General features: G+C 37.3%; 2 protein-coding genes across 14 annotated transcripts in view; one reads left to right on the plus strand and one right to left on the minus strand.

Moving 5' to 3' along the window:
- Positions 1–57: 57 nt before the first annotated feature.
- Positions 58–8,260, plus strand: TMED5 (transmembrane p24 trafficking protein 5). Of its 2 annotated transcripts, XM_068952479.1 has the most exons (5): positions 58–280; positions 1,908–2,005; positions 2,564–2,750; positions 5,296–5,417; positions 7,091–8,260. In XM_068952479.1, coding segments are annotated over exons 1-5 (609 nt in total). In that variant the 5' UTR covers positions 58–79; the 3' UTR covers positions 7,092–8,260. The 2 variants fall into 2 exon arrangements, with proteins under 2 accessions (XP_068808580.1, XP_068808579.1); XM_068952478.1 differs by having other exon boundaries at positions 5,296–8,260.
- MTF2 (metal response element binding transcription factor 2) overlaps positions 7,757–22,924 on the minus strand; it is a 38,004-nt gene continuing 22,836 nt past the window's right edge. For 2 of the 12 annotated variants that reach the window (XM_068952465.1, XM_068952477.1), the window contains exons 11-16: positions 22,548–22,718; positions 21,763–21,871; positions 21,532–21,590; positions 21,293–21,397; positions 11,672–19,076; positions 7,757–9,957 (exon numbers count right to left, since the gene is read on the minus strand). In XM_068952465.1, coding sequence (XP_068808566.1) covers positions 18,722–19,076; positions 21,293–21,397; positions 21,532–21,590; positions 21,763–21,871; positions 22,548–22,718 — 799 coding nt within the window. In that variant the 3' untranslated portion in view covers positions 7,757–9,957; positions 11,672–18,721. The remainder of the gene's footprint in view (positions 9,958–11,671; positions 19,077–21,292; positions 21,398–21,531; positions 21,591–21,762; positions 21,872–22,547; positions 22,719–22,924) is intronic. The other 10 variants (XM_068952476.1, XM_068952474.1, XM_068952469.1 and 7 more) reach the window with 10 other exon arrangements.

A 22,924-nucleotide genomic window follows, 5' to 3' on the forward strand; every position in this document is an offset into this window, starting at 1 on the left:
GCGGCGGCGGCGGCGGCCACGGGGGCGGGGCGGGTCGCGTCGCGTCGCGCCGCGTCGCGGGCTCCCCGACGGCGGCGGCATGGGGCCGGGCCGCCGCGCGCTGCCGCTCCTCGGCCGCCTCGCGCTGCTGCTGCTGCTGCTGCTGCCGCCGCCGCCGCCCGCCGCCGCCGCCTTCAGCCCCTCCCTGGACAGCGACTTCACCTTCACGCTGCCCGCCGGCCGCCGGGAGTGCTTCTACCAGCCCATGCGCAGGGAGGCCTCGCTGGAGCTCGAGTACCAGGTCGGGGAGGGCGGCGGCGGGCGGGGGAGGGGGCCGGGGGGTCCCGGGGAGGTCCCGGGCCGCGGCCCAGCGCCGCCAGCCGGCTGAACCGTAGGTGAAAACTTTAAATACGGGAAACCTGGCAGGTTACCGCAAAGATAATTCTGATAGCTAAATCTTTTTTTTTTCATTCTATTAGCTGCGGGGTTTTTTTTGTTTTTTTGTTTGTTTGTTTTTTTACCTTGATGAGATCTCAAGCTGCCCTCCTTTAAATCAGTAAAAGCAGAATATTGACATCTGGACCCCTGCGTGATGCTGCTCCAGAGTGCAAACAAAGCTGTTGCTGATGTGCAAAGCGTTTACTTGCCTATCTTTATGTTAAACATCTCTTATCTTGAAGATTAAAGTTTTTCGAAGACTTATTTAGCTAGACCAACATCAAGACCTTGAAGCTCTTTTTCAGAGAAGCTGAGTTCTCCAGATATCTGTGCAAAGACCTCACCTTTCCCTAACTAAGCCTTTTTCAGGGAGAATAAGCACAGTGTGAGAAGCTGCAGTGAGCGTTTTCTCACCCTGTTGCTGTGCCTCAGGTTTGGCCTGGATCTGTCCTCTTTTTTCTTTCTTTCTTTTTTTTTTCCTTCTCTGCCTCTCAACTGAGAATGCAAACCAAAAATCTGAGTAGCTAATCCGGATTATTTCTTAATTGCTTTTTGTTACATGCAAAACTGAACAGGAATCAAAGATGGGGGTGATCACGCTCTGCTCAACAGTCCTGTCTAAGCAAACTAAAGTTTAAAATAATCTTATTTTAGAAAATCAGTGCAAAGTAATGATAACAGCCCTTTCAAACTTACGACAAAGAGAAGAAACGTCTTTACTTTAACAGGGAACTTGCTACTACTCAGGGATAAATTTCTCTGCACTACTGGTAATAGTATTGATTCATCTTTCCAATTGAATACGTAGAAGAGGAACACTACCCATATGTTCCTGGAAATAGTTTTGTTTTGTTTTGTTTTAATAGTTATCCTCAATTGTTAGTGGCTACAGCATCAGAATATTTAAAGTGGAGATGCAGGTCATTCTCCAACGACATAATGCAGTATGTGCTATGCTGAGATAAAGTTTTGATCCAGTATGTTCACATTGTATCATAGCCTTAAAGGTATATCACTATGTATGTCTTTAATTTGATCAACTGCTAGCTGCTCATTTTCTCTTTTGGGACTTCTCCAGGCTTACTTTCAGTCAGTGCAAACTTTGCCCTTGATTTCAGCAGTAGAAGACTTCTGCACTCAAACTCGCTGGAAAACAGCCCCGCACACACATCTCCCCACACACCCTGGCCGGGACCTAAGCAATGGCATTGTAAATGTGACCCCTCTGCCACCCACCCCTGCGTGGTTGCACCTTTCCTGTTGAGAACTTCCACAACACAACCTATGTGGTGAAACAACTGTAGCCATGTTCATACTGTTAAAACAGCACAGTTTTGTTACATCGTATACGCTTACCATGACACTTAGTTTGAACTCCCACAGACAGGTTCACCTTTTAAATGCTTTCTGTGACAGTTCCCTTACTTAGAAACTTATCTTCAGCAACGTAGACAGGAATTCCACTGTTTGTTGTTGTTGTTGTTTCACAGGTTTTAGATGGAGCAGGATTAGATGTTGATTTTCATCTACTGTCTCCAAAAGGTGAAACTCTAGTTTTTGATCAAAGAAAATCAGATGGAGTTCATACGTAAGTTTTACCTCTTTATAAACGCTTAATGCTTTTTACATGGAGCTTACCATGAGGTGAAGGATATTTTTGTTTTAATGACAGCTGTTAATAGCGAACAAAAGGAATTACTGTGGAGCTGAAAAAGGTATCCACAATCTGATATTAAAAAAGTTGTCAGTCATAAAAATCAGAGAAAAGTCCCCTATTTCTCTGATCTTTTTATCAAGGCATGCAGTAATTACTGTAATATTGCAATAGAGTATAAGAAGCCCACTCATATTACAGATTTTTCTTAGTCATTCACAATGTTTCAAAAGCCAAATAAAAGAAAAAGTAAAAGCAAGCTGCTGCTATCTTCATAGTAAGACTTAAGAGTAGGCAGGGTTGGTTTTACTGTGACTGTGCAATCTTTAATGTGTCTTTAGATTTCTTATTTTTGTATAAAAAGTTTATTGAGTTATTCTTAAGTGCATGCTTGTCAGTCTTAAAGAGGAAAGCTTGCTTATAAAACTCACCGCTTTGAGGACCAGAGCTAAAAATGTAGTTAATTTAACAATATTTTGCTTATATATACAGCGTGGAAACAGAAGATGGTGATTACATGTTCTGCTTTGACAACACATTCAGTACCATTTCTGAGAAGGTTATTTTCTTTGAACTGATCCTTGACAACATGGGGGAAGAAGGAGGACAAGATCGAGAAGACTGGAAGAAGTACGTTACAGGCACAGATCTCCTGGATATGAAATTGGAAGACATTCTGGTAAGTATTCAATCCTAAATTCTTCAGAATGTAAGAACATTGAGAAAAACTCACTGTCATTCAGCCATTCTGTCTTGGTCTGATACAGCATCCTGGACACTGCTCCACTTGCCTGAAGTTGTTCTACTGATACATGGAGCCCAGCACCATGGATTTCTAGCTTCCACACCGAGGCCTGAGAATAGTTTTTGGAATAAACTTTTAGTTAGCTAGAAGAAACTGTGTAGATATAATAGAAGTTGTTCTGCTTCCCATTCAAGCTTCCTTTCTCCGTACCTTTGCAGGCGTTCAGATGACATTTGAGAGAGCAGTGGTGAAACACTAATAGAGCCTGGTGGTATTACTGCTACAGTAAGGGGAGAGAAGTGCTATAAGTTATTGATCTGGCAGAAACACTGCGCATAATGTCCTGAGGCACTGAGCAACTGCAGGGGGGAACTATTCTCAGCTGACCCCAAGAAAATCTGTGGGGGACCTGCTCTCCTAGCTGCTTTGCTTCTCACTTTTCATTCCTAAAGCTTACTTGAATCAAACTGCTTCCAGTTTGCAATGACAGCAGCCACAGTTAGGATGTTCAGTTATTGTGAATGGTAACATTTGCTTAAATTGTACTCTGGTCCTGTTTGATGTAGGATGAAGACTACCTCCCAGTCAAAGCATTAATTCCTTTCACGATCACTAAATGTTAATATTAATGTAAAAGCAGAGGATTGCTTGGTTTTCCTGTAGCATGTAGCACTGTTCTTAGCGTTCAGCAGGATGCAGTGAAAGTTATCATTTGCTTGCTGGTAGTTACAGACAGTAGGTATCTTCTGAAAAAAAAGGAAAATTGGCATCCAGAAAGACTTATTTTGAATACTTACTGAAGACGATCTGGTATCGAGAATGATATTTTTTGTTGTGTTCTAGTTATGGCAATAAACTAAAGCCAGATTTTTCTAATGACAAAACAAGCTTAATGTTTGAGATGCCTAATCTGTTGTATGTCTATGATGCATTTTTACAGGGTTTAAGCCAAACATTGAATCTGAAAGCCACACCGCTGTTCTTTAAAACCAGTGACAAAGCCAATTAGAGAAAATAGTCTAGAGGGGGGATTGTGAAGGAAACCTCTCTTATACTAATCACAAGTAATACCCTAATGGATTTGAGAGTTACCATGGTGTACATAAAGTTTTCTTCCAAAAGAAAAAGAAATGCAGAACTTGTCTTCATTTGAGGGCCTTGCAGATCTTTAAAGTAGGTAATTTTTGTAAAGTTAACACTAGTATTTGATGCCGTTGTTTACTTACTCAAGCTATTAGATTACTTTTTAGAAGTTCTGTGAGGACTTGCATAAATACTTAGCAATTAAACTTCTTAGATAAACAAGACATTTGCTGGGGAAAATGGGGAAGTAAAGCTCTTTTATGCTGTTGGTATTTATTATTATGTAACATACATACGATCTTTAGTATTACCATAAAATTATCTGGCTTCCAAAAACAGCTTTTTAAAAATGTTTTCATGTTAAATATGAAGCAAGGAAAATGTCCATGGAGAAAAAGTTACTGACAGTTTTGTTTCTTGGTTTTTTTTAAAAACTTTTTTTTAATTTATACCATCCATCTACTCTACTGTTACTGCACACATTACTCTTCCCACTAAAAGTTACCTCAGGTCACATGGTGACAGCAAGAACATAAGGCCTAGTAAATCGACGCTTCAGGAGACTGGCCTTTAGGTTGTGACTATCCGTTTCGCTGTGGATGAAACATAACAGCTTTACTCTGTAAACCTAAACATGGAGCAGATCTGGAGCAGCTGTTCTTAGGGCCAGAATGTTTATGTACTTCCTTTGGTTCCTTGAGACAAATTGTGCATTATTCATCTACTTTATAGGACCTCTAGTCATCCTATTGACAAGATTTTTTTAGAAGTCAAATTCTGCGTTAGTATTAAAGTTGAAGCAGCAGTTTATGGCCATTACAATTAAAGCAGAAGAAAGGAGATGGGAATGTAATGTTATAATATTTTTCCCCTCCCTACAGCTATAGACCTGTTTGGGTTAAAAGGTGCCTTAATCATATTATCCACCAGAAAACTACCTTTGTTTTGCAGTCCACTAGTACATTACTTGTTTTGAGTCTAATTTTTTTTTTTTTTTTTACATAAAAATGCTTTTTACTTGCCCAAATACCTAGAATCACAGTTCCCCAGGATGCAATGGAATATAAAAAAATGGTTTTAGGTTTGACTTCTATTCCACTTCCCCATCCTCCTGTATGTGATGCCTGGGGGGAACAAGGTTCTTGTCTACCTGACCTTAATGCCATGTTAATTAAGCCTTGTTAGGTGACAAATAATAAACAGGCTAGATGAATTAATGAAAACCCTGTGATGAAGTATAGGTTTTATAAGTGAAGTTAACTGTCTACTAGGTAAAAAATTAAATAATAATGTAGTAATACAGTATTAATACTTTCTATGTATTGCAAGCTATCTGTTTACAGGAAATGTCCTTTTTTTTCCCTCCTTCTAAAAACATTCTTTTGTTTCTTACTAGGAATCTATCAACAGTGTCAAAGCCAGATTAAGCAAAAGTGTCCAGATTCAGACCCTCCTCAGAGCATTTGAAGCTCGTGACCGAAATATACAAGAGAGCAACTTTGACAGAGTGAATTTCTGGTCTGTGGTCAACTTGGGAGTAATGGTGGTGGTATCAGCTGTTCAGGTTTACATGTTGAAAAGTCTCTTTGAAGATAAGAGGAAAAGTAGAACTTAATATTCAGTTTGATCATAAAGACATACAGGTGGGGGGGAAGCAATAAACTGCTACAGGAAAGAAACAAAATAAAACGTGACCTTTCAGATTCTTTTGAACCGCAGTAGACACATCAGATTTCTAAGTCATATGGAGTTTTTTAACAGAACGCCTTGCCCCAAGCTCTTCCATCTTTGCAAGTGCTATTAACAAACAATTGTTTTTCTTGCTTGTAGCATTTGTTAATGATTGTTAATGACTACCTTATGCATAGCAGACAGGATGCGGGTTCATATGCAAAGTAATGTTAATACAGTCATCTTTGTATATTTGCATAACACTTGAAATGGTGGCTTAGATTTGGTCTGTCTGATGTTAAACATTGAGTGAATTTACATCTGTGCCTGTGTGTTTACAAGACTGGGGCTTTCAGAGTCATCTGTAGTTACCGTCACTTATCGTCAAGGCAAAGTGTCTTTAAAAAATCCTCAGCTTTTGTTGTATAGCATCGTGTAGAAACACTGGGCTAACATTGTGAGAACAAAATTAGAGCTTTTTCATTTTTTATATACAGACAGCTAACATCAGCACTTTAAAGACAAACACTGTCAATGTGAAACTGAGTCAGCAATGAAAACAATTAGAGAAAATAGGTGCAATTCTCATTCATAAATCTTTCTGTCTTGTTTTACCATCCCATTTTCCTTTCTGGTTGTTACATGAGATCCAAGGAACAACTGACTATATGGTGTACAGATGAATGCACATACAAATTGAAGCATGGTTTGTGAACTGTTCATTATTATAACCTCATGTAATAGATAATTTTTCAGGAAGTCATTTCCCATATTATTTTTTCCATTTTATTTGCCAATTTTTTTATTAATATTTGTCTACTACATGTCTAAAACTAATGCAGCACTTAATAGGATGACTTACGTATGCATCAAAAAAGCATAGCTGCGCATCTAAATGTTTCCTTTTTGCTCACCCTAGCAGGTCTTAGCTGTTTAAGTACATTCTGTTAATATGAGCAGCGTTTGTAAATCTAGCTGTTTGTATGAGTAAGGAGGCATAAATTACGTGAGCAATAAATAGAGGCTTCAAATTTTAGGATTAAATGAACACGTAACATGACTTTACTATGGCAAAGTTATCCTCAAATTGCTTTTAATAGTTAGTACAGTGAGGGTATGGAAAATTTTTGCCAAAAACCTTAAGTGAATAAAAATTCATTTGTTTTAAAGGTTCAAATTTAGCCATATTTACAATGTGCGAAGTCACTGAAATTCCCTACAGAAACGTACAAACTACATCATTTCATCACAAAGTGTTTTAAAGACAATGAGTGTATTAGTGTTCTGCTTGTTCTTGGTTCATCTGGGTATTAACAGCAGAATTGCAACTTTGAGACTTTCTGGGATAACATTATTTTAGGGGGGTAAGACGGGGTCAATATATGAAGAAACTTCATTCAAATGAAGTAGATGCTAGCAAGGGCTACAGTACACACAAACTGCACTTCAACTTCAGACAATGGGACCTAGCAATAATATTTCTAGATCATTTTTATAAATTAAAGTATTATTCCTTACAGAGCTTGTTACAGAGGACTCCAAAGGCTGTTGAACTACTTGTCCCTTCTGAAAAGCTGCATCCAAGATAAGACTGTTCCCCTTCACAGTTCTGCATATCTTCTTTTTCCACATGATGCTTTCTATTCTCAGCTGCTTGGAATTGGCAAGCTTATTCCTTTGGTCAGGACAGAGCCTCGGAAAGGTTAACTCTTTCTCCCAGCGTGGCAAATATTTTTCTGCCATTTTCCCCATGTCTCCCAGTAGCAAGGTATCATGCATCTATAACAGGACGTAAGCCAAAGCTCACTGGAGTCAACTTCAAGGTTTGGATCAGGTCCCTTCAGGGCAGGCATATCAAGCTTCTTAGGGCTTTGCCCCTTTTGCTAGAAGAAAGAGGAGCTCTATCTTCACTCGCATCGCCAAAGTGTGATGTTACAGACCACCTGCAAAATACTGTAACAGCTCTGTGAAGCTGTGACTAAGACATCTACCTCTTATATTTAAGCTACTAGATTCTAGCTTTCAGCTCAGACCTCCAACAGACGAGCTCTGCCAAATTTTCTAGAGCACCTCTCAAGGGGTTAGGGCCACACCTAATCTGGTCTGCCTCTCTGCCAGAGGTTATGCATCCAGTGCCAAAACAAGCCAGAATTTGCTTGCACTCCACTTATCCTAGTTCAGCGTGGTATATTTGCTTAAGTTGCCTATGAATGCAGGCTTCTGATAAGACAATAGACTGAACTGCAGCAGCTTTTTTTAATTAGGGACAGCAGTTTCTGGTATAGGGAAAATAATGCAACAATTATCAGCAGAGTTCATCTAGATGAAAGGATTATTTTCTAACTAAAAGCTCTTACTGTATTTTCTCCCCATTCAAGTTTGGGTCATTATAGAAAATTTTAAACAGGGAATAAACTATAAAGATTAACTGTGCTTTGACTTTGGCAGCTGGAAAACGTTTACCATAAATGAAAGATTTGGCATTTAAACTTGCAGTTAAATAAAATTTCAACGGGATTTTGAATAGCAGATTGTTTTTGGTTGTATAAAATGTACAAAGAACATCAATCTACAATGGTTTCTTTTTCTTAATGGATTTTTTTATTCAGAAGTAAATGTTTTAAGACTTGCAGATATTGGATAAGATTATGCAAAACCCTGAGATTTTCAATAAATGAAGCTTAAACTTGTGTTTGTGTTTTTCATTTTATAGTAAAGGAAAAATACTTTATCTATGAAAGCTGCAAAAGATCGCGCATGCTAGGTTAACAAGAACTTTGCTTTGAGTTATGCAGCTTTTAACTTCTTCCTTCATGCAAATGACTTTAGATTTACACAGCTGTCAGATCAGAATTTGACACCACCTCTGTAATCTCTGTAACACAAAGTGCAGATATTTAATTCTGAAGTGATATTGGATGTATGCCAGCTAAAAAGCCTTCAATTTTTCAATAGTTGCAGTTTCATTAATAATGGTATTCTGTATTACAGCTGTAGTACACCCCTTCCAAGCTGAGTGGCTTTCAGCTATGCATGCAATGAGGTTAGGAGCAAATCTAGGAAGGACAGTAGGTGCTGTCTTGTGCAAATTGTAGCAGAGGTCAGTAATACTACTGAAACTAGTAATAGATAAAAGTTTCAAATAATAGTAATTAAATTTACTCTTAATACGGTGTTTGTGCAGAGTAGAAAGCAACATTCAGTTCTTGCAGTAATATATCTTTGTCAATGGTCCGATTACATCATAGACAATTAATTCATGCCCAAAGGAATCACCACTGAACTTTTGTTATGCACCCTCCCCGCCCTTTGTTATGTAAGAATGTAGAAATATTGTGACATTACCAGTTAGAAATTTGCATGCAACGAGGCATTCTCTATCTTCTGAAAGGGACAACGTAGCATTCACCATCTGTTGTGGAAAGCCTTTCTTACCCTTGTTACTCTCTTCCATGATAGGAACTGTTCTCCACCTGTTAAAACTTGTTCCTGAAGTTTAGGGGCTCTCCGTATTTAAAAACTTCATCTGAACCTTCCAGACAGAATTCAAGATGTACGGTCACGTAACTTATCTGTGTGTAGACTAAACTAACCATTCCATTATTCAGGGCCATTCTAAAGGGAAAAGAATTCCACCTCACTAGAACTAGTAACATGAATTCACAAGATTTTCAGCTTCTATTAACAGCTACCATTTTAAAAAATCTTATGCAACTACTTGTTTGGGACAGACAAGGAATTTACTGTCCATATAATCCTTATGAAATAAGTAATTTTATCAGTATTTTAAATGCAGTGATAGTTAAACCAAAATTATGACTTTGGTAAACAATCTCACAAAAAAGCTGACAAAAATAGTCTTAGCTAAAGATCAGATTTCCAGTTAAAAATCAAGCCTTGTATTTGCATTTTGAGAAAAATCCCACTGACATACTCCATTTTACATAATGATCAAAGTACATTTTAAGAACTGATTAGGTGGTAAAATTGGAGCAAATGACTGGTAGAAGGCACTTAAAGGGAGGCTAGTTCATTGTTAGGTATTATTACCAGTGCCAAATGACCATGGCATATCAAGGGAACCTAACCATTGTACCAATTAGCAGTCCTGATTTTGCAAGTGTTCAAAACAGCAAGAGCATGGCTACAGTCTGTTCTTCTGGTTTGAAATACTAATGTATACAAAACCTCACAGATCAGTTTCACTTACTTACTCCTAATCTGGCTTCCAAATTTTTTGAATATCCTCTACATATTACCAAGTGGGAGGATGGAACAGTAGCATCTTAAACCAAAGCTTTCTTCAAGCTTCCAACAGTGGGAGCAAAACTGCTTTTGTTGTTCCACAGTGCAGGATCTAGGTCCAGACCAGGTCCAGTTTGCCCTGCTTCATGAAAAGGTGGACCTGCATCAGCAAAACTAAAGTCCAAGCCTGAGCTCAGAGAATCAAATTCATTGCTTTGATGGCAGTAGCTTTTGTCTCACAAACCTAACCTCTTCCTTGGCATTAGAAGCCAGCATGGCTTTCTTGGAAAGCGGTATTAAGAATTGGGTCGTGGCTATTTTGCTGCCCGAGGAGACCGCTTGCTTTGCTTTTACTTAGCAAAAGGCCTGGTCCTTTAAGATGTAACGCTGCTGGGGCCATACCACTCTCTCCTCTCCTTTCAGTGTTACAGGAAATAAAAGAAGTAGCCTATAGTACTTATTCACTTTCTGCAGGTACATCACTTAAACTGCACACAGTGTCTCAGATGATTCAACTCACTGATCAGTTTTCTATTTATTATTTTTACTTGAATAGGCTATAAGTAAGACAGCCCTCGGCTTTAACAAAGAAGAAACTGTATTAATCCATCACATGTATTTTGGAAACAAAAAGCAAATGTAGGATTGGAAAACTCAACAGAACAAGCAGCAAATTAGCTTTATTAACTATTGCTGTCAGTACACAAGTACAGTAACAAATTTGGCAAGTTGTTAACTCAAATAACTTTGTGTGCAGACTGAGTTCTCAGGTTCTCGAAGCACCAAGCTGCCAGCATAGCAAACACAGCGTCCAGCTCCCCAAACCAGCAAACTGCCTCGTCTAAATGGTGGGCCCTACATTACTAAGAGGATTTCAGATCCTCCTAAGTGAGCCTAATTTATTACCAGACTTGAACTGAGTCAGTGCCCATCATAAGTGGCACTGAGGTCCCCAAATCTAAGCAGCCTATCTGAATCCAGCAGGGAAGAATAGATAGTGGAGCCTCTGATTAACCACTTGTTATGGTGCTCCAGTTCCCATGCTGTCTGGTACTACTTTATTCACAACTATCTAGTAGCTCGTATTTCTCCAGAGCAAAAATGTTCGCACTGTACTCAGCTGGAGTAGACTGATACTTGCCTCATGTTAAAACCAGCACCATAGTGGTATTTTATCTGGTGAAATGCTTCTTTAGAAATATGCCAAAATTAGCATAAGCAGCAGTAGGTGCCAGCCTCCATTTGGTCAACCTGCTCTAGTGTTGATGCTCCAGCAAAATTAACTCTTGGGAAACCTTCTGCTTGAATTGCTTTAGTGCAGAAGGGGAAATCCCTAGCTCCAGCAAAACTGCACATACCACACTGACAGAGGCAAACTAAAGCAGTTCCGCAGTTGACACAAGAAATAGTAAAAGCCTCAGGTCAGCCTATGTCAAGATAGCTTGGTAACAAATCAGCACCTCTGACTTAGTGAAACTACTTGTCTAGCTGGTTTAGTTACTAATAAGTAATACTAAAGTCCCAAGTTCCTCATGTTAAGAAAAAGTGAGAGGAATTATACCTGAGGAACTGATTAATGGAAATTTGTAATCTCATGATATCACAGAAAAGATAGCAGCAAATTGAAAACTGGAACCCAAAAATCACCTTACTGCTGAAAACCAGTAGCCATCAGTCTTCACAAACACTTTTTAGAAGGATTTTACAGATGAACTTTGGCTTGATATGATGTTCTAACTTGAGTGCATGTTTGTGCATCTCCAGTTAACAAGCAGTACGTAAGTCTCATGTAATTATTAAAATAAAAAATATATATATTTTTCAGCAGCAAACAGTAACTGACATAATCTGATTACCTGCTAAGTGCCTCCAGAAATTCTTTAATTTTCCTCCTCTAAAGAAACAATTTATCTTACAGAAGGAAGTATTTGCATTCCTGATCAGGTATAGCCAACATATTAAAAAATAAACACCTAGGGCAAAATAGAAGGAAAACAGAAAAACAGTAAAACAGATTATCCCACAGTAGTAATTAAGAATCACATAATATAAATTACCACTAGTTAAGACTATTCAATGATTTTACATTATCAATAACCTAACATGCAAGATCCTAGGACTGAAAGCTCAAAACTGTGAAGTAGTTCCCTCGGCTTTGTCGAATAATATGCAAGACAAATCAGAGCTTGTTTACCATTTCATAAGACTGTTGCGAAACTCAGATCTGCCCGGAAGCCTGTGAACCACATTGTTCAAATAATGAAACAGGAACTTCCTTTTCTACTGTCTTTTGAGTTGGTGAAGCAGATATAATAAAACACTAAGGTACGATGTTACGTTGCTGAATGGGACAATTGACAGTAGAAGGAATAGTGTTTTGACTTGAAAAGGTACATGTGCAGGACAAAATGACCAAAAGCAATTTTGGACAAAGACATCATAAATGTGTGCCTATGTTCCATGGTTCCCTCTCCCTTTCCTGGTCTCTCAAAGTGCACCTCTGTGAGAAATGACGCTTTCTGCCTTAATTTCCCCATAGGTACAACATCAACGCCCTCATACCTGGGACTAGCAGAAGGCCACTGTATCCCACATACCCAGCAGAGCAGCGCTTGCTGTGTTTATTCAAGCTGATTTGCCAGTTTGCAGCACTATCCTCAAAGAGTCCATAACCAGACTGGTACAGACTGGTACCTTATTAAAAATATTATTTAACTAGCCACAGCAGTTCCCTTTTGAGATTTTTTTAAAACAAATATTTACATGTAAATCTGTCTTAAACACTCATTATCCCCTATGATGGAACTCACTATTCATACAGGAGAAGTGCTAAGAGAGGTGAATAAGCGGAATATAAATACAATTATTGCAGAGCAGATCTAAAGCTCTCAACCTTGTTGTAGGATTTATTTGTTCAACTTTGTTCTCTAAACCAACCATTTTATTTAAACAGCTGTTGGTTTTGAAAGCAGGTGAAAATAATAAATAAAATTTAATAGTAAGCACCCCTATACTGCTGAAGTTTCACCAGAAGCATCTGAATTATGTTATCTTCTCTCACGCTGTCAATTGCTATAGCTGAGGGCACTAAACGACTTGGAAGCCAGTATGGCTCACAGCACCACTGTACCAAGTTTCTGGAAACAAGAGATCCTTCATAACTCTCCACCTGCTACCTGCCCAGCTGGCCAGTGTGTAAGCTAGGCAAAGAGTTGCCCAGAAAACAGCTGTAACAGTATATAGCAAGTCTATAGCCTATGTCTTTATTTCAAACCAAACATTATGTTCAAGGTACCTGACATCAGGTATTTTCTAATTAAGGTCATTTTTCTATTATGCATGAGGATTTTAAGGAGTGGTGAATCTCTTCTGAAGTCACCAAAGACGCCCACAACTGTCCATAAAAAAAAAATTTGTCACAGTTTGTTGAACCCTAGTCCCAGCCAGTTACAGCCAGTCATTACATTCTCTGGAGATGGGAGAAGGGCAGAACCGAACTCTCCCACACCTGCCTGCCCCTCCCCACCTCATGCTGCCTCTCCTAAAAGCATTCTTCCCAATCTCTTCTCTTCCATTGGATGACAGTGCAAGCCTGGGAAGAAGGAAACAGGCTCAGGCACCAGCAGCCAAACCAATGGAAGTTCCCACTCTTAAGTTCAGCACTTACTTCTCAATGACTGCTGTGCAGGTGAGCACCTAGACTACGTGGGGTTTTGTACTGGAGTTTTGTGCACTTTCTGAAAGTAAGGACTCTGCATCGTCACTCTTATTGATTCTTAGTCCTACCTTTAATCCTTCTCCTTCCCAGGCTCACCTTTCCCCCCTGCTCCCACTACAAATACATTTTGGTATGCTATAGCCTGAAAACCTTTGCAACTGTTCATGCATTCATTACTTCCTCTTCCCTGAATTTCTAATCGCTGCCTATAGGTCTCTGGAATTTGACTATCTTACTGCTTTCCAGTCTCTGCTGTCATGCAGCCAATTTGTCAGGTTATGAATACAGAGCTAGAGCAAGCAGGCGAGGAACACACAGTAGGCAATGCGTAACATTCTTAGTAACATTCATGACCAAGAGTAAAGCGTAGGTAGCAAAGCAAAAATTACCAAGTTACGTGATGACATGAGTGAATGCAATAGTAGCAACAGCTTTCCAGTATTCAGTAGGACATGGCAGAACATAATGAAGACCTTAGAAATGGTGCTTACAGAAGAACAAGCTTGATTTAGAGCAAGACAGAACTACTGATTAGCTTCTTGCTATAAAGTAGGCTTTGAAGAACTACGCAGAACATAAATGAGCTTATTAGAGTAATCCTGTAGATTTCAAATAGGTCTCTAAACATTTTGCAGGAGAACTTCTGTCAGGTTTTGAAAACGTACAGCATGAGATCCCAAGAATATACCTGGACTAAGAGTGAGTGCTTCAAAACAACAATGAACCTAAAACAGTAATGCACACATCTCACACTGTGAGATGCAATCAGAACAATCATGTCCCCTTTACGATCACAATGAAGTTATGTTACTGCACTGGGCATGCAGCATTTAAATAGAAGACTAGGAAACCAAAAACATGTGGAATGCAATTAATGCAGTACACAAAATACCTCATAGGGAAAAGAATAGAATACTGTCAAATTCAGCAGTTGGAAACAAACTAGAGCAAGTTAAAAATAAATACACATTGTTGAATTAGGATCCTTGAACAGATTAGGCAAAAACGACATTAAAATAATTGGATGAGCTACAGCAGTATTTTAAAAAACTCAAATCAGGAAGATAAAATATTCTGGTATGAATAAAAATCAGAACAACTATTTGTCCTACGGTGTATGGATTTCATGCAGAAATATGAAGAAATCTCATAAGAGGAAAAAACAGCAGAGACAAGCTACCTGAGAGGAATATTAAGTGATTCAGAATTACAGAATAGAAAGTAAAGAATGTCATAGCAATGCCACTATACTGCCCCAGAATAAAGGTGAAAGTTTTGATGTATGCCAAGAATGATCCCAAAGGGATACAAAAAATGGAAGCAGGCAACAGGAATTAAAAATAGAAATTGAAGGATGCACTGCAGATAGTTAAGACATATACAAGAAAGATATAATCCAAAAAAGTTTGAGTGAAGTGTTACAGTATAAAAGCCACTGTTTCACTGTTGCTGAAGGATGGAAGTGAAAGAATAGCAAGCGTCAAATTCCAAGCTCATTCTCAGACTGTGCACTTCTACTTGTACTCTCTTGCTTTACTTTCTTTCCCCTGCGTTACCTTCTCAGAAGACGGTCATTACCCTTCCAACATTCTTCAGGGTCTCCAAAGGATTCCAATCCTTTCTCTGTCCTCCTCTTCTTTACACCTCACCTTCAGATGATCCAATTTGCAAAAAGCAACTTGCCTATGACTTTAGGTTGACAAATCATATTAAACAAAGAAACAAACAAACAAACAAACTCCTTACTACATCGTCCTGACTGAACTAAGATCTCAATATGTTTTTCTGACACCTCCACACGGGTAGTTAGGCATCAACTTAAGTTCAGCACAGCCCAAAAAGAACTTAAAACTTTCCACCTTAAGCCTTTTCTCTATTTTCAGAAAATATCATTTTCTGCCATCATATCACCTTAACTTCAGTGTTACTTTTGACTCAGCTAGATGTGAAGCAACTGGAGAAGTGGCATGGTTTAAAGCCGGAAAATTTTACCTGCATAGCATCTGCAAGTTTCATCCTCACCCTTCTGTGCACAGAACTGATGTTGTCGAGTTCATCGCTGTGTTCTGACTATAGCTCCATCTCCAGTCTTGACATGTTCCAACCCAATTCACCAATTTCCTTCTAAAATACAACACTAAAGATCACTTTAATAGGATGCTTCAAATACTTGTCCATTTTTCTGTTTATCTCCACTCACCTCCCCCTCCTCTCCCTTGATCACAAACTGCTTTTCTTCACTTTCAAGACCCTTTTTTGGATTATTTCCGACTTCTTTATTGCCAAATGAAAATATGAACCTTCATTCCACAAATCATGCTATTTTTCAAAATTCCTTTGTATTCAGACAAATTCAACATGTACTCAAAATGTCCCCTCTGCCTATAAAAGCATAGTTACTTTTCAAAATTCTTCCTGAACTTATTCTGTTGGGAACAATGACTTGACAAGTAGTTTGCTATGACCATTGTTTTACAACGCTGACCAATAATGTGCCATTACTTCTTTGCTGTCTTGTTCATCCACCTGATGCCTACATCTTTAGAATGGCCTCAAGACAAAAGAGTTTGCCTATCTAAATACTACAGTCATGCAAATAATACCTAATAAGAAAATATTAAATCTGACACACGTGGAAATGATTTTGAACCAGTGACCACATCAAGGCTGGATTACATCTATTTACACACATGCACACATACAATAATCAAATAATACTAATAAGAAATCATTATGTACATCAACATTTGTGTTTGTCCCTTAGACACTCCATTGCCCCGTACATTAAAATTTACATAAATAAGAGAAAGGCATTTGCAGGTGTGCTTTAATTACTACCCTAGCCATATCTTCAGCAGCACTATGGCAGCATTTCCAAAGGCATGACCTTGTAACAAAGTATCCCTCAAGCACAGCAGGAACACAAGTTAGTGTCTGTGTGCAGGGCAAGTGTCTCCAGGGTCACACAGGAAAGCTATAGCTAGAGGAACAACGGATGGGAGGAAGCCACCAAGTACGTATTTCTCAACAATACGGAATCAAAACTCATTCTCCTCTCTCAAAAAATACACACATTTAATGTTGGTCTTTTAATTCTAAGAAAAAAAAACAATTCCAAAAATACAAACTGAACATCAGAGTCAAGTCAATCACCATAATAAAATGAAACAATGACATTCACAATAGTTAAGTCTATGGACAGCTTAAGTTTGACAAGTATTTTCTCCCCCCACACACCTCTAAAGTCCCCAAGTACATTCCAATATTTATCTTCAATTGAATCTTTACCGAAAATACTGCTGGTGTTCAGTTAGAATTAAAGGACTTGGATAAAGTGAAATAATAAAGACAGATACAGATGGTGTGAGTAAGGTTACAAAGGCTTTACATTTTGCATTAACCCAAGATATAAACATTCAAAAATTAACATGAAGTTGCTGTGTTATCAAAATATTGCAGCTATAGGCAAGGCAACATTAAATTAATAGCTGAGGGTGTGAGAAAAAAAAAAATTTTAGTGAAGGTAAACAGAAGCGGCAGTTTTTAATTAGCGTTTTTATAAAGCTAATTTTATTACCTGGCCAGCCATAAACCAAGCACAGGACAACAAAGTTTTCTCTGCTTCCTTTGGCTATAAGGTGACAGGAAAAAAAAACACCTTTTCAGGATGTTCAAGTCGAGCAGAAAAAGAGGCAAATAATCAAGTAATGGAATAAATAAGTACTAACTCAGGCAGTACACTTTAAACCACTTTGTCATTTATAAACGTTACATAATTTTATTTTGGTGGTAAACTGTAAGCATATAAGAAAAATAACTTTATGCAATACAGTAGATAACCACCAAAGTAAAAATGTTCTTCTGTTTACTCTTTGGCTAAAACCCCTCAAAAGTAGCAGACAAAGAAAAAACATCTAATACTGGCAAGAGACTTTTTTGATTTTTTTTTTTTTACAAGTAAAATAAACTTATCAATTTAAAACTTGGTACATTTTATAAAAACAAAAGAGGTAATGTTGTAATAAAACCAGTAATGTTACTTCAAATGGCAACATACTGTTTGTTGACCCTGTGCAATAATACACTTTGTTCATACTACATTTATCAAAATATGACTAACTGCTTCTATAGATATGTAGGAATCTTGTGTGTGACTCCTGTCAACTTAGTTTATAACTGGGAGACAAAATTTACAATCAATGTGCCACCATAACTTTAAAAGTGTTATTTCTAGTAGAGTTAATGTTCAAAATGTTCAAATCCTGCATTATTTTTTAACAGTTAATTCACAAGGAAAATAATGGAATCCATGAGCATATGAACATCAACGACTGCACCCATTGCCAGAACACACTGCACTGGTTTGACACTTTTCCTTAGTACACAGAAAGCAACAGCACCCAATAAGCCTGAGAAGAAATGCTGCTGTGTGAATACTGGCAACTATTCCTGATAAAAGAATTATGGGATGTATACTCAAAAGCTGCCCAATCCCATAATTTGTATTGCATAGGTCACAATCACACATATATACACACGCACAAGTATGTGTGTGCATATATACATACGTATATACACACACATGCGCACACGCACACACACAAAGAATATATTAAGAAGACAATGAAGTCTGGTCACAGAGCAATTTACAGGCTCAATATATTTTTTTTCTTTTTTTTTTTACACTTTGCTTGAAAGAAAACTTCAGTATTTTACAGTCTTCAGTAGGCATTATATACACTGCACTTATGAAATCTAGAAAGTATTGAAATAGAAATACATTTCTGCAAACATTTGGGTAAGAAAACAAACCAAAATTTTTCAAAGATTTGTGCTATCTACATAGTATTTTTTCTAAATCACAATAACTGTATCCATGGAATGTTCTCTAGAAAATGTCTTTTTTTTTTTTGTTAACACCATGCACATTTTTAAGCAATTGTAACCCAAAATATCCCAACCTAAAACAATCTAACAATGTTCAGATTAAAAAATTTAAGTTTCAGATCAGATTTTAAAAAGATAAGTCTTTATCACAAGAGCTGTAATGGTAACAATTACATGTTAAGGCTAAATTGGTTTTGTTTTGTTTTTAGAAACACATTAAAGACACGCTTCTCTCGTGGCTCTGCGTTATGAACTGTACTTACAGATGACAGTGCAGTGAACATAATGTTCAGTCCTACAGTCAGGATGCAGTTGCTCCTTCCCACTCCACAAGATACTGCACCTTTCCATCAAGTGTCACCCGACGAGCCAAAACACGGTATTTTTCACCACAAGCTATTCTACCTGCTGCACCAAAATAACTAGTAATTGAGTTCTTTAGATGATTGAGCTGTAATTCCTGATCTGCTAAATTGTTAAGAATCTCTGTATTGAGTTCATCATACTGATAATCTTCTTTGCTCTCATCATCTTTTACAATTTCTGAATTCTGAGTCTGGAGTGCTTTTCGTGGAAAGCGACCTCTTCTTCTCAAATGTGGTATTGCAGCAGGCCAAGTTCTTCCTGTACGAGTCCTTTTTCTTGAGTCAGATAAACTATTAATAAAAAATTGCCAGCATTAACTCCAAGATACTTACTCCAAATGTGCACTTCAGCATCAGTTATTTTCATACAGCCCAATCATGATTCTTTCCATTATATTTTTGACTGATACAAGTATTTATGTGCTTATATATAGATGACAAACCAGCGCTTTAAAAGTAAAAATTATTTACATGAGAAAAATTGTACTAATTTAATAAAAGTTTAGCTAAATGATACTAACTCATGCCTAGAGATATGTTAGGAGAGCTATTTTAATACAGCTTAAGTCCATTCTTAAGAAAATAAAAAACTGCCTTCAGAGGACTCTGCACCAGATGTGTTTAAATGTGTAAATTAAAAATGCAGTTTTGTTACATAGGTAGGCCCCAATTACAAAAAGCTACACTGTAAAGAGTTTTGGAGAGTTGATGTTAGTGAAGAAAAAAAAAAACTGAAAAACAGAATTTATGTATAAAGAGTTATTTTTGCAAGCTGAATTTATTTTAGTAATCAAAATTGATATATGAAAGAAGCACTGCAAAATCTGTTCTGTATCACTCTTTCAACAGTCTTACACTTCTAAGTTTCCAAAGATATATTCCATGTGGCCAGAAAAATGTGTAAATCCAAAACTGACAGACTTGTATCTTATAATGAAAATAGGAGCTTATGACATTATCCAAGTACAAACTAGTACCCAAATATTAAAAATGTCCAAGATACAAATCTTTGTGTAAATACCTGCATCTACAATTCACACATATTAAAATATGTTTGATAAACTCCTAAACTAAATGGCATGCTAACTTTAATCTTCAGGATGCTTATGCAACACACTGAGAAAAAAAAAGGCATCTTTTTTACATAAAAAATGAATGGAATAAACTACAGAAATACAAAACACTGATTTAATCCTCAGCTAACAATTTCAGAATCTGTTAAGTTAAAAATGAGTTTCTGAGGACAGACTTTTTGTAGCGGTAACACATACAAAAATGACTCATGACAACACTTGATAGCATGAACCAGAAAGAGAGGAGACGAATAAAAGAGGATGTTAAATGGACATACGTAAGTATGTTCACTGAACTCGAGAGAGTAGGAAAAAGTTCAAGCAGCAATTTATTTGCAGAAGAACAGGCTGTAGTTAATAATTTATTTAAGACGACTGTGCCAAAAATCTTTCATGCTCTATTGACTCTAGAAAATTGCGAGTACTTAATATTCCTTAACATGAATATACGAAACTACCAACAAAACAAAAGCTGTTAATTTGGGGTACATATCACCTCTTTTGTGCCTTTTTTTTTTTAGAAAACTAAGATCAGAGAGTGCTTATAGAGTTTAATTCTTTTCATCAGAAGTAATTTAAATATGTATTTTACATCAACCAAGAACAATAGTTAGTGATCACAGAAAAACTTGTGTGTTGTGAGCACAACTAATGAAGGCTGGCTTTCTGCAGCTTTCTGTTCTACTTCTTTAGATTCCTCCACCCAATTTATAGCTCACCTCTGAGTCTCAACGGCTCATTACTGCAGCTCCCAGGGAACTCCCACAGTGTTACCCCACTGCAATATCCTCAGCTGCTCTCCGTTTATTCTCCCACCAGTTCTGTAATACCCTTACCTCTGTTCAACACCCACCATGGCCAAATCACAACTTAAGTCAACCTCCTCCCTTACCTTTCGCCTCAGTTTTGCCTATAGTTCAGTTAAATAAATAAATAAATAAATAAATAAATAAATAAATAAATAAAGCAAGCAAGCAAGCACTTGCAGGGACTAAGCTACAGCTGATCAGCAAACTGCCTGCCCTTGTATAAATGGGATGCTATTTTCAGTCTCTCCTTCATCCAAGTATCAATCTTCATGAAGACTGTTAAACTGTAATCTCTTTGACATTACCTGTGTCAGATTTGGTTGAAGTTAGCCAAACGGTTCAAAACTGATTATGAAGTTCAGGGGGCCAACATGTGACACTGACAACACAATCAGGAAAATTTCAGCTTTTCAGGTTTTAAGAAACCAGGCTTAGAACATCAGACATCATGCTTTGGCAAGATTATCTCTTGCAGGATTCTTGTAACTTCTGTTTATTAAGGATGAAGTACTGCTGAACCCCTTGTCTCTTGTCCCCATACCAGAAAATGCAAAAATTAAATAAAACCCAAATATATCATTAAACATTTTAATCATTATAGTAGATAGAGTAATTGAACAATTACCTATAATGTCTGGAAATGCTAGATGAGGTAGTTTCTTTCATACTGGCAGCACCTGTGGATTCCACATCTGAGGTATTGGAGGAATGTGCAGTTCCATCAGATTTCCTGATATGCAAGATAACAGGGTTGCCATGCAATGAAAGTAATCTTATATTAAAAACTGAGCTGACATTTCAGAAGGAACAAACAAATGATAGACTATTACAACAGTTTTACAGGGATTTTTTTTTTTAATTTACCCAACAGAGCAGGGTAATTCCAAGGCTGGGTTCTCTATCACTGGAATTGGTTCATTATCCTAAGAAAGAAAAAAAAGTACTTTAGATTAAGTTTAAATTGTCACATCTGTTTTTGAGAGAGAGAGAGAGAGAGAGAAGGGGGTATATCGCTACCTAGATTAAGTGGTTATGTTTTTCTTCAGAAATGATAATCCAGTTACAGGGAGAAGAAAAAAATATCCAAAATCTTACCAGAGGAGATGACTCCGGAGTTTTGTGAATCATTTTTCTTGTATAGGGACCAGGTGGACGACCTACTGATTTTTTTTTCCCCTTTCTTTCTATACCATTACTTAATTCCCTAGAAAAACAAATTATATTTTCTGCTGTATTATTAAAGATACATGTCACTGAATACATACCTTCCTTAGGCAATGAATATATGTTTAGATATCTATTGCTAAAAAATTGCACTAAATGAGGTTATTCTGGTAAATCAAAATTTTCATCCGCAAAACCATAGACTTTTGTCTCTGGAATAATACAATAAACAGACACAAGATCTTTCCAGTGACATTACCGACTCCATAATGTTGAAGAGGAATGAATAAGTTTTAAATATTGTTTACTTACGCGATCACACTTGCTAAAAAAGATGACATATCTATTAATATAAGTTTCAACTTCGTATCATACTCACTATTTAGAATCCTAGTAAAGATCACTGCATAATAGGCCCAGAATGGGAAGCAATTTTGTTTCCTAACTGGAAGCAAAGTTGGGATATTGTCTATTGTTTTTACTGATAAATTTCATGCTTTTTCAGAAGAAAATAATAGAATATTAATCAAATAAGTTCACACAACCTGTTTCACAAACACCTTAAAGTACAATGTGCAACTAAATGAGTTTACATTTTTAATTTTCAAAGTTCACATGTACATTATATAACAAAAAGGCCTTTTTGTAGGCACCAAAACATACCCAAACCAACTCAAATTTACCACAACATTGCTAAAATCAGTGGATTATTTTACCTCACATCAGGAATGGGTTTAGACGATTTTCTGCCTTTAATTTTGAACTCATGAGATGTTCCTTCTGGTTCTTTCTCAGCTTTTAAAGCAGCATTTGGTGGCACAGGAGGAACACGAATTCTCAAGCCAAACAGATGTTTCTTTTTCTTTATTTCTTTCCCAGACATAAACCTAGATGATTTTAAATTAATTGTTAAAATTCAGACCCCAGGGAAAGCAACTTTTAAAATAAAAGTGTACAAGCAAAAGAAAACTATGCAAATTAAACTATTCATTCTAATGCTATTTTATTCCTCCTTTTCCCCAATGCAATCCTCACTCTCAAATACAGGATGTGAAGTGGGAAGAGAATGGAAGTTAAAACAAAATTTTGCTCA

The sequence above is a fragment of the Struthio camelus genome, chromosome 8, assembly GCF_040807025.1.
Source record: "Struthio camelus isolate bStrCam1 chromosome 8, bStrCam1.hap1, whole genome shotgun sequence".
NCBI lineage: Eukaryota > Metazoa > Chordata > Aves > Struthioniformes > Struthionidae > Struthio > Struthio camelus.

Excerpts from the sequence above, each read along its gene's own strand:
- TMED5 (XM_068952478.1), top strand. The coding sequence starts at position 80 with ATGGGGCCGGGCCGCCGCGCGCTGCCGCTCCTCGGCCGCCTCGCGCTG. Across the intron at positions 2,006-2,563 it reads AAATCAGATGGAGTTCATAC|CGTGGAAACAGAAGATGGTG; the intron begins GTAAGTTTTACC and ends TTATATATACAG. Across the intron at positions 2,751-5,295 it reads TGAAATTGGAAGACATTCTG|GAATCTATCAACAGTGTCAA; the intron begins GTAAGTATTCAA and ends GTTTCTTACTAG.